This window comes from Temnothorax americanus, unplaced genomic scaffold (assembly GCF_048541705.1).
Source record: "Temnothorax americanus isolate GAGA-0224 unplaced genomic scaffold, ASM4854170v1 Scaffold42, whole genome shotgun sequence".
NCBI lineage: Eukaryota > Metazoa > Arthropoda > Insecta > Hymenoptera > Formicidae > Temnothorax > Temnothorax americanus.
The window spans coordinates 895,504-907,906 of record NW_027509570.1 but is presented as its reverse complement, the minus strand read 5'-3'; the positions used below and the strand labels follow the sequence as shown (position 1 = coordinate 907,906).

The 12,403-nt window shown below is 31.3% G+C and overlaps 1 protein-coding gene and 1 pseudogene across 1 annotated transcript; both read right to left on the bottom strand.

The window, feature by feature from the left end:
* Positions 1 to 155: 155 nt before the first annotated feature.
* LOC143902943 (myrosinase 1-like) lies at positions 156 to 4,624 on the bottom strand (annotated as a pseudogene).
* A 1,397-nt stretch (positions 4,625 to 6,021) lies between these two features.
* LOC143902942 (uncharacterized) lies at positions 6,022 to 10,027 on the bottom strand. Its single transcript, XM_077416203.1, is given in 5 exon segments — positions 6,022 to 6,095; positions 7,324 to 7,497; positions 7,568 to 7,721; positions 9,520 to 9,767; positions 9,859 to 10,027. Coding segments are annotated over 5 exon segments (819 nt in total).
* Positions 10,028 to 12,403: the final 2,376 nt, after the last annotated feature.

The following is a 12,403-nucleotide window of genomic DNA, read 5'->3' as shown; positions in this document are numbered from 1 at the left end:
TTATTTCTCTCAAATTTTACATTAATACGTTACATATTGGATTGATTGTTAAGTGTACATAATATTGTGTAATATTATAAAATTGTATAATATCTAGACATACAGTATACTTTTACCATTTTGATTTCAATATAGCTTTTTGACATATTGTAATTTCAATTAATTACAAAGGATTTCACATACTGTGAAAAATTGCCGATTAACGATCAAATCAAATAACCGCAAATATTGATGCCTTTTTGCATAGCTTTCACAACTTGCGATGTGTGACTGTCGAAGGTAAATTATTCCGTTTACATCTACTATTTCTCCGTTATTCGCAATTTTCCCAATATCGGCGTAAGCGTTTTCAGTTATATAAACTTCGGATAATATATAATGGTTATTAAACCACTCCAATATATAATTTGCTGAGTGCGCCGATGCTGTAATCTGCAATTAAAATCATATAATTGTGAGACATATATATTTTCATGCATAACACGTGACATATATGGTATTATATTCTGTGATAATCTACAAATTTTTTGAATTTGTATTTGTGCATGTATGTGTATTCTTGTTTCCTAAAACGAAAGCTTTGGCTGCGTTCAACAGAGAAAGCTGCTTTGTACAATTTGTGAATCTGATTGATGAATTCTTTTAATTTTAACCGAAGCTAAGAGTATACACCAATCAAATTTTACAGCAATTGCAAAGCAGTTTTCCTCTGCTGAATCCAGTCAATATCAGAGTTTTATATTCCTTTTTTATCTATATTTCACAATTAATTTCAAAGAAGTTTTTCAGTAGAATTCTTGATAAGTCGCACTTTTTTATTTGTAAGTAAAACAGTCGCGAATGAAAGAATCCTTGAAAAAGGTTTTTCAAGATATTTCTGTTCCATTTCTAAAGTTTCAAATAATCGCTACTTTTACTGAAAATTGGATGAATAAACTGGCCATTGTTCTGTTTGAGAGTTTTCTTAATAAATATATATATAAATAAAAATAAGTTAAATAAAATAAGTTGAATAAATTAGACCACAAATGTTGAATTCATTGGTTTACAATTTCATATATTTTTTACAATTTTACATACGAAATATAATAATTTCAATTTTTCTTATTGCCGACTGCGATAAAATACACTTTTTAATAAAAATGCAGTTTTGATGTACGAAGAAACCTTTCAAATTTAGAAAAAGGCAGCTTGAATGCTTGCAATTTAAACAAACAGTACGGTTTTGCCGTTACACATATTACTGATACATACCATTTTGTAACTGGTGAAAATTTTCATTATACATGTTATACACTTTCGCGTACGCTAATAGCATATGATGACCGCAATGATAATCTGTAATGCAAAATTGATTAATTGCCGCTGTACGCATATTGTGGTTAGAATATGCCATCAAATTCGCCTCGTTTATGGTAACTCGAAATTTCACTCAAAAACAGAATCAAAATGAGAGCATAGATAGATCTCTAAAAATTAAAAAAATTTTTAACTATAAAGTTTTAGAAAATATAATCTTTTTTTCTTTTCTCTGTTTTTTTTGTTTTTTCTTTCTAGTTTGTATACGAAATTGCACACTTGAAAATATAAATTTATGAGAAACTAACATGCCCCGCCGGGCTTCGCCCCAGAGAACATGTGTATTAAGACACGCAAATAGTCTCTCTCTCTCACCCCTCTCCCTCCCCTCTTTCCCTTCCTTTTTCCCTTCCTTTCCCCCTTTTCCTCTTCTCTCTCTTCTTCTCTTCCTCCTTCTATGTATTTTTTTTATGTATTTGGATATTTTTCTAGAATTAATTTTTTTTTACGTGAAAACGTTTTTTTTAATAGTTATTCTGCTATTCCGGAAAATTCTACCCCTATTTCATATACTTGTGATAAAAATTCGGTCCAGCCGTTCTTGAGTTATAAGTGGTGTTACTAACCCGACTTTGTTTTATATATTAAGATGTATAATCAAGAGTTTTCTGTCTACATCTTGTTTTCAAAGGATTCAAAAATATTATTTTAATGTAATTCTGTAATCGTTCCGCTAGCATGGAATTTGTACATTCATCCAAAAGTTATAAATTGAGCGGTAAATTCCAGTCAAACAGAGTAACGGTGGGCGTCAAATCATTCTCTCGTTATAATTTCATTAATAACGTCGTTATAGTGTCGTATAGCGTCTTCGTTAACGAAGTTTCTGAAGCTGTGCAGCTAAATTCTTACCCGTGTGTGATGAGGACATCTTAAACATTTTAGTCTACAAATGAGCAAACTTCTTAGACGACATCACAAGAAGAGCATCATTATATTACAATATTTCTGCAACAATATTCCTAGCACACTCGCACCAATGCTTTTTGTGAGTAGGATATCCTTCTTATAATGATAGAATCAAAATTTGTATATTCTACACGGAAAAAAATGTTGTTTCAATTAAACGTCAACGTCACGGGCTGTCTCAAGCATAAATTGTTAATTCAATTGGATATTATTGGACCAAATATTTAAATTATTAAAACAATTATCTGATGTTTTTTGTTCACTAATATATTGATATTGCATCAATAAATCTTATCTCGATGCTATTGATACAAAAAATGATGCTGTTGATACATTTTTTTTTTCCGTGGAAATTATTCAAAATATACATTCTAGTTTTCATGTATCATACAATGTGACTCTTTTATAAGAGAAAAGCATATTTATTTCATTTTTTTTAGTATATTAATTTGTTTTATAATAAAAAAAATAACAAAGATTTATAATATATAAAAGTTTTATTAAAATTTGTTTTGTGGAATATGCAATTTATAAATATGGATTGTAGTTTTATAGATAATTGAATATTTTTTAATTTTACCTAAAAATCTAAATTTTTATTTATTCCAATATTAATCTCTGATATATCTGCTATTGTATATTATATACAAAGGATAATACATCATTGTTTAACTAAACATTTTAAAAGATATGTGATATACGTAAATTTCTACTTAATAGTATTAGTTTATAAAAATCAATATCCCATTCAAAGATAATAATTAATTTATACATATATTTATAAAATTAACACTTTTTGGTTATATAAATTGTTTAATACAAAATAATATTTTTATATTATCTTGTTAAAAACATTATGATCAATAAATTATTTCTATAATTCAAACAGATAGAATTCTTCTTTTATATATGCGAACCGAATCTTTCGTGCTTACTTAAAAAAGGAAAAAAAGAAAAACGGTAGCAGGAAGGTATTAAGAGATATTCAAAACATCCAGATGCAAAGAGGATCTAGATGTTGCTTGTCCGACGTAGATCCTCTTTGTATTTATGATAAAAATCATTTGCAACATCCGCGTTATTCCAGTCCCGTATTAGTCTCGGATTCGCATGAGTCATATAATCCTATATGGATTGTCCTCTAACCTATAGATTGTTTTTCAGATAATATACATATAATAAGGAACAGATATAACCTGATTTTTTGATAATAATGAAATAAAGTATAAAAATAATACTAAAATATAAATAATAATACGTAAATAAAAAATTGTTTTTTGTAAAAAATAAAGATGATGTATTCATCAAATTTATATTATTTATTATTTTATGTTACATTAATATTATTGAAATAAATATAATATAAATAAAATAAAGAATATATCTAACCTGTATGTATATTATTAATCTAATTGAAATATTGTTTAACTATTTGATATATTTAGGAAAATATCCTGAATAATTTATGTTTTATGCATTTTTAGTATAATTATAAAAAATATTTTTAGTTGAATTCGCTAATCTTTATATGCAAAATTCATGTGATAAAATTTAAATCTGTAACTATGAAAACCTGATATTTTATAATTAATGCTTATAATTAAATAAAAATAGAATCTTTAAAAATGAGATATTAAAATGATATTGATCTATAAATAATCTGACCTCGATTCGACATTATCGATTATAGAGACCGAATCATATATAGCGTGATATTGATAGCTTTTTGCATGTGGCACTTAGTACTTCACGTATATGTTGATGGAAAATAATCCTATCTATGTCAATTATGCTTCTCATATTAGCATAGTTGTTTTCTGTAATTATAATCGGGTAAGAAATAATTTTTTTTCGATTGATCCCAACATTTTTCTAATTTCTATGGTATATTAAAAAAAAAGTAAAATATAATAACTAATAAAAATATATGTTTGCATTTTGTTGGCTAACTTGATTTATTTCGGGATAATCGCTGGTTTCGTTGAGTAAAAAGATAAAAGAACTAAAAAAAAAGAATTAAACCATTTACCTATGTAATCTTTTCATCACAACAATATCTTCCTTTGATATTTCATTTTGTGGTTTAAAGATATAAAAAAAAGATATATATATATATATATATATATATATATATATCTTATTTTATATATATTCAAAAAGTAAGTAGTTTCTTTTTACCAAAGAAAAATATCTCATTAGATAAACGAGTTAATTTAGATAATTGAGTTAAATTGACTCGTCATGGACATTGTAGAAGTCTTTTCTGTGATAAATTTTAAATTGTAAAATATTGCATGTTAGATCTCAACTTTCTGATGTTGAAACTCACGATCATACATATTATAAACCTGGACATGTGCCAAAAGCAGATTATGACCACAGAGATAATCCGCAATGCTTGATTGATTCAATGCGGACGCATAATTTGTTGCATAATCAAAGATATAGATATTGATCGGTTTGTTTGAGATTATCCAATATTTGACTTGATGAAAATCAAGAATTAAATATTAATATATCTTTCGAAGAGAATATCAAAACACGCGCAAAAACAATAAAAAAAGAATTTTAATAAACGTTGCAAAAAATTACCATTTTTTTAAATTATATATGAATTTTATTTCTAATTCAAATATGATACTCGCATTATCCAATTATATTTTTTATTCAGTGTAAAAAATATAGAAGTCTGTATAGAAATCACATTTTATTTCTGAGAACAGTTAAAACGATTCTAACATAATCGTCAAAAAAGTTTGATATTACCAGATTAATTCAATCGTTCAATTATTGCAAAATATATGAAAGATCACACAGTATTATAAGTGTGAGCCGTATTTTATTCTTATATTAATTATATTATTATAATACAATAGAGTAACGGATAATAATATATCTTTTCTTACTTATTTGAAAAAAATAAGAGAGATAAAATTTTTGACTAAAACAATGGGATACATATATTTCATTGCAGACGAAATGTGTGTGTGAATATTTTTGTGACTTTCTTTACGTACTATGAATAAAGATATATCAAATAGTTTTTATGTATAAATATAGTTTATTAAATGGAATAAAAATAAAATGATATTCGTTTTAGTCACATAAACGTAGTATTTATTTTTTATTAAACATTAATTATTTTTGCTCTCAGATTTCTTGCAAATTGAATATTCTTCTTATATTTATGATACAGATCAGTAACTAATGTTGCTACAGCATTGCATTGCTTGATAACCGGATTCACGTACGTCATGTAATCCTAAATAGATTGCCTATAAATTACTGATTACAATTAATTTCAAACAGTAACAGCGGTTTGTGCATTTCCTTCTCAGTAGCATACATATTTTATACATGTGTAATTTAATTATACTAATAAACATATGACTTCCCGATGTTATATATTTTTAATAGATTACAGTCAAAAGTATAATTTTAAATTTTAGCTATTTATGCGTGTATATTAAATTTTAACAATTTTAGATTATACATTTAATACAGTATTTGTGAATTTTAAATTTTAGTGTAAAATTTTGAACTTTACAAACATTTTTTTATATATTCTTTGATAATTTAATATTATTTGTGTGCAGCGAATGTTAGGGTACCGAATATTAGGACTTATCGAAGTTTATCGGAGGACGTTAAATTTCAATATATTATAAATATTATATTATAGGCAATAAGTACGGTTGAACTTCAACCGCTTAATCTCATATTTGAGAAACATTTGCTTTTCTTTACGTGTCATTACACTCGCCCATCACAGTTCAGTAAACGTCTTCTACCGAGCATTTCTCTGTATTGATCCTGGTTGTGATCTTCTATGAAGGTATAAAAAAATTTATTGTATTGCATGCTCTTTTCTTTGTTTGAATATTTATAAAATGTTTACATCTTTTCCGTACATTTACGATCGAGATAAATGATTTATAGAAACTTAAGACAGTCATATATATATAAAATTGAAATAATTTACTTCTATAATAAGAACGTATAATTTATTATTATCTATATTAAGAATACAAATGTCCTCAAAAGATGTATAAAAAAGCTTTTACATATTCTCAATAATTATATTTAATATTTTTTGCCCAGAGATTCACAAAACCTTATTTTATTAATTTACCAAGCAATAAATATCAGAGAGGGACACAATGTTGATATCTTTCACGAGGTACAGCGAACCAACGAAGAGCTTTCTTCGATCGTCGACAGTGCCAAGGAGTTTGAATTTTATTTATTCTTTCAATGGTTTTCGGTTTACCGAGAGTGACGTTAAATGACTTCTTCAAAACGGATGATGCGATATATGGATGTATCTATAAAAACCATTAAATATATTAACATTACTAATTAAATATATCAACATTAGTTATATATATATATATATATATATATATTTAACTGACTTTATTTAATCGATATATTTAATTAAACAATTTTTTTAAGCGGTACATTATAATATTTATAATAACAAATTTATATTTTATCTGCGATTTACGTCACTTTACGCATCGATATGGTGAAATTATTATAGAAGATAGAATAAAATGCAGGATGCTCTCTCTCTTCCCTCCCCACCCCCCTCTCTCTCTCTCTCTCTCTCTCTCTCTCGAACCATCTCGTAGTATATAACTGTGCCTCATACATCACCATCTGAAGCATCCGGTATTACTCTCATATGCTGTGAGCACGCAATATCCTGCCATGTTACAACTAAGTAAATACTATCGAATGCTTTTACGAGTTCGAAGATTGAAAAAAAATGTAACCGATCGAAAGCGATCACTCGCTTGTAATTAAAAAATTTTTCGATACAAAATTGAACCATGATATAAGATCCACCAGGAAAATATATATGTGCAGGAAATTATATAATTGTGCGCATATCGTATTGATGACGTCCATTAAAAGCGTATTGCATAATTTTTGCTATTATTTGTTAAGCAATTTTTTAAACATCTAATATTCTAAGTAACTTAATACAATTTTTATTTGTTACAAAATTTTTACTGCACGTACGTGTAATTGAATAATATAAAATTTCACGAATTATATTTTATAAAATATATCATCGATTCCTCATAAATTGAAAGAATCTTACGTGATAATGCAGTGGCCCTGGTCCTTTGACGTCTTTCTTTTTTTCACGAGGAGCTGAATATATCACGCCATTCTTCACGTTCTTTGATATATCTCTTCTGAGATCGTAGTGTGCTGGACCTGTGCACGCATACCAATAATGAAAAAGTCTTCCTAGACGATCTCTTTTGACATTTACTTCACTTTATACCTGGTACATGGAAATCGTCTTCTGGTATCATCGGAAACCGGCTGGCGCGTGAACCGAAGGGTGGAGTTAATCGTCGACAAAGAAAATCACATCTATCACGATTAGCTTTGAAGGCTGATAAAACTTCGTAAGCACCTGAATCCGGCACATCATCCTATGAAAATTGAACGATAAATGATCGGAATGAATACTAACGTACCACTTCATCTTATTTTAAATATTATGATTGCGAGATAAAATTCATATCGCAAGTATTCGTATTTTTATATTCTGAGACATATTGCTGATAAAATTAAGTGATTCGAAGAGAGTAAGAGAGAGAGATTTCGCCTTTCTCTTCTTTATAATTTAATCATTTAGGATGGATGCCGATTTGGGCGCAAACCTAAGCGCCGATGTTTCCGGCCATCCACAATTCGCACTACAGAGACAGAGACACCAAGCAGGGATTGGCTCGAATTTCCGGCTCAACGAGCCGGAAGTGATTTCTCCGGGCAAACATCAGCCACGCGCCTCTACGTGGAAATGACCTGCAGAGCGCAGCAAAATGTCATTTCCGGCATACACGGTCACCATTCTTCCCTACGTTATGTAAATACGGCTTCCTCGAATCGGGACGTTATTCCCAATGATTTGTCGTCAACGAGAAAATATTCAACGAAAAGAAGGATATTGACCGTCAGTCATCAGTCATCACGAAGTAATATGATAGTTCAGCAAAAAGAAACTGTGACAGTTAATAAATAACGTTAATTTATCAATCAACGTCGTGCACCGGCATCACATACACACTGACAATTTTGCAAGATGTTTCGACTGTTTAAGTGCGCCAGCTAATCTAAACTACACGAACTCGTCGAATACGGCGGAATCAGCAGCAAGTCGCTTGGCACTGACGACTCTATTCTGGCCTATCTACGGGCTGCGGCATCGAATCTCGTTCCGACGCTCTCGATTAACGGCCAGATTGGATCCTAGCCCCGAATCGCCCCGGGTCCCGGGTACAGATGCATCGGTTCGATCCGCTGCCATTAATTTCGTCTCCAGCTCACCTGATTACCTTGCGCTTCCCGGATTACTCGGCTCCATCGAGCCCACAGATCCCGAGCAAGCCGAAAGAATCTTCGGACGTTCGGTCTGACCACAGACTTATTGTGACTACTGGCTCGAGTTTCTCGCGCGTTTTAATCTTTACGCTCGTAACGTTGCTGGAGCAACTTGGATTGCCTTATTTGCAGCAGCGATTACAAATTGGTTAATTTGATAAATATAAAAAATATATAAAAATATATTTATTATGTAATATTCTAAATATAACTTTCAGAGTTTTTCAAAACTGTTGTTGTTAGGGTCTTTATAACAAGTTGCTTTATAATAATAGTATAGATGAGAAACTAATAGAAAACTAATATAATTTTCTTCACAACAAAAACACAAGATTCGAAGTCTTGAAGTCAATTTAAAAAAATTAAATTTATTTATTGCATGTATTATAATTAATTTTATTGTTACTTAAACAAAGCTTAATAATGCAAATTACTGTTAATGTATTATTTCGTATGCTTTTTATAATCTTTAGAATTATTCCTATATATAAGAAAGATTGTCTTTTAAAAATAATTTATATATCGATTGGAATATAACATCCTTATAGAAAATTAATACGATGAATAAAATATATTGATTTATAAATAAATGTATAATGTATGTATGTATCATATTTTTGTAGCGGTGCTGACATCTCTTAGCGTATTGAGTTGATCGCAGGTATTTTCATTGCAGAATACCGATAAAGTGAGTATAAAATTAACATTGCATATAAGATTGAAACAAGTTTCCGTTCGTCAAAGTATTAATTAAGCGTACGAACAAATTACTCCAATTGCATTAATCGAATTGAAATAAATAATATGCTACATTATGCATGCATACAAAATTCTTGTAATACTCACATGTTTACGAATTTTTGGAAATCTATCCACTCTTGATTTGAAGACTGCATGATATGCCGGACATTTTTCTTCGTCTACTTCCTTTACTGCTTTATATTCATCGATTACCATAAATTCATCATCGTCGCCTATCGATGTTAATGTTTTGCAAAGTTTTGGGTAATCAAACATTTTTTGACATTTATTTTTAAAACGTTTTGCGGATTCAAAAGCCAAAGTTCCGACCTCCGTATAGTAATCTGCAGGACCTGCAACGTAAATTTATGCAGTTTTAATACAAATTTGCACGTAATGTGCACATATCACGTACAAAAACTTAGTTACGCATCATATAGATACCTGGTATCACATCAATAGTTCTCTTGAAACGATCGTCGAAAGCGCCAAAAGGTGCACGCAGAATAGAACCGTAACAAATTTGCGGGGCCGTGATTTCATACGTTCCAGGCCCGGGTGTATCTAATTGAAAATTCTCTTCGAATCTCTTAAAAGAAGAAGAATAAATCATAATTGTGCGTATAACAATCGACACAAATATGTAGAGACATACCTTCGCGGTATGATTGAACGGCGGCAGTTCTACCGTAAGAGGGTCCCATTTACACGGAACACGTTTGCGCTTATCCGAGCGCCTATCGAACACGCCTTTAGGCAGGTCGTAATGATTGGGAGCTGGAAAGTTCTTTGTGGGAAAAGCAAATTTCCATAAGGCGATTCACAGATACAAAGGCAGTTTCCCGGCTCTCTCGGAGTTTCTCGGCGAAAGACCCGGCGACTGCGAAAGTTACAAAGTATGTTCTTAAAATTACTTGGCGTAATTTTTGCTGGTACAAAGCTTCCAAGAAACGCGGCTGCTTAGCGGCGGCTCTTTTCGCTTCCCTAGTTCTCTCGTTGCGGATTTGGGCGGGACTTTTCTTTGTTTCGTGCTCGTAGTCTCCGGGACCCGGGGTCACGGAAGTCCGTTTGTCATCTCTACCCTTCATTCTGCTCCAAAAGTTTCCTTTGTACCTCAGAGCGGTAAAGTTTGTCTCCTACGGTATAAATAATCGTTCGTGAGATATTTTACAAATGAGAACTACGGCATCTTGTACATACCCCTCGGGGAACATTGTAGAAGTCGGTTGGCTTATGCTCGATGACCGAATTTTTTACAAGTACACCTCGTTCATCGTAGTCGTATCCGCCGACGTCACGTTTCGAAGGAACGGAAAGGCCGGTCGTAAGCGGTCGCGGAGGACGAATCAGCCATAGCTAACAGATAGTTATGTTAAATATGTCATTATGATTGAAATCAGAAATATTTTATTGCACATTGAAATTAAATATCAGATCGCCAAAAAGATACATGTATTTTTTTAAGTGATAATAATTAACGACTTATTTTTGTAATATTATACAGCAGTTTTTATATGTACAATGTTAGTAACTTGATTTAAAATTTTACACGAGAGCGAAATATTTCCCTTTGCAATATATAATTTTCATTTTATTTTTAATTTAATTTAAATTTAAATTTAAATTTTATTTAATTTGATGCAACTACACAAACAAGTTACACAAACGCGTTAAAATAGATTTAAAAAACGTTAGCACAATTATTTGCAGGAAATTAGTATGGAAATACACAAATCAAGAAAATACTTTACTTTGCCTGCGGAACCGTGCCAAGTGCCCGAATGGGATCTTATTTTTCGAGGCGTTTCCTTAAACAAATCGCTCGGCAAGATATACTCCGTTGGACCCGGTTCCTCACACACCTTTTCTTTAAATCTAACATCGGTGTAATCGAGACTAACGCCGCCCTGTAAATTATTGAGAATCTCAGAAAGAGAGAGGATATCGAATATCCGGCGTATACGACGATGCGGAAGAATTGCAAATAAATGAGGCATGAATAGGGGAAAATGCACGTTCTGGTATATGTTTCCGCGGTGCTTCTATATTGTAAGAGCCAGGACCCGGGAACTTATGCGCGTCTTTTGGTATGCCGAGTGTCTGCCTGCCGGCTCCGCTCAAAAATGGATAAGCGTTGTCTGTGGAACGTATACTCTGTGTAACGTAATGATATACGCGACGCGTGCGAGTGCAAGTTTCTGCACGGGAAAAAAAATTCGCGGACGTTGCGTATCGCGAGTTACCCGGATCTCGTGCTGGCTTTGATGGTTCCGATACGTCGTAAGTCCCCGGGCCCACTTGAGCGGGAGTCGACGTGGCTACTTCCGCGAATCTTTTCGTTCTGTCAAACGCCATGCGTCGGCTTTCGTTTGCACGATCGAGAAAGGAGAATGTTTAAAGCATACGCGATTTATAACCTGAACGGATGTAAATTCATATTTGAGAGCATGTCGCGATTGAAAAATGTAAATTGTAAAACAACGTAGAATCAAATAGTTTTTATTCGTTTGATTCTTTTCTTTTAATTGTCAACTAAAGTTATAGCGCATATGAATATTTTTTATCGCGTTTTTGCATCTACAAGATATTTCGAACTTTTGCATCTGTAATCTCATACGTAATTGGAGAGGAAAATGCTGTTTATTTTACAAATACAACCACAATGTAATATTTAGCAACGACGAAGGATTAATTTGAAACGTTTTGCCGTATATTCTACTGTGCTGGAGAAAAGAAGAGGCGGTAGGAAATGATATTTTTAAAAGAAACGATTGTGTGCGTTAAAAGAAACGATAAAACTTGTGTTTCAAATTTTTTTCTATATATATTTTAATCCAATGTGGAACGATTTGAAATAAAGTATAATTCCGACTTCTTTCATAATCCATAATCATTTTAACGATATTAATCCGAGAACGGGCGCCTGGAGTAAATTTTACATCCCAGTATCGAAAAAATAAAGCTCACGTTATAGTAACCTTTTTCAAGG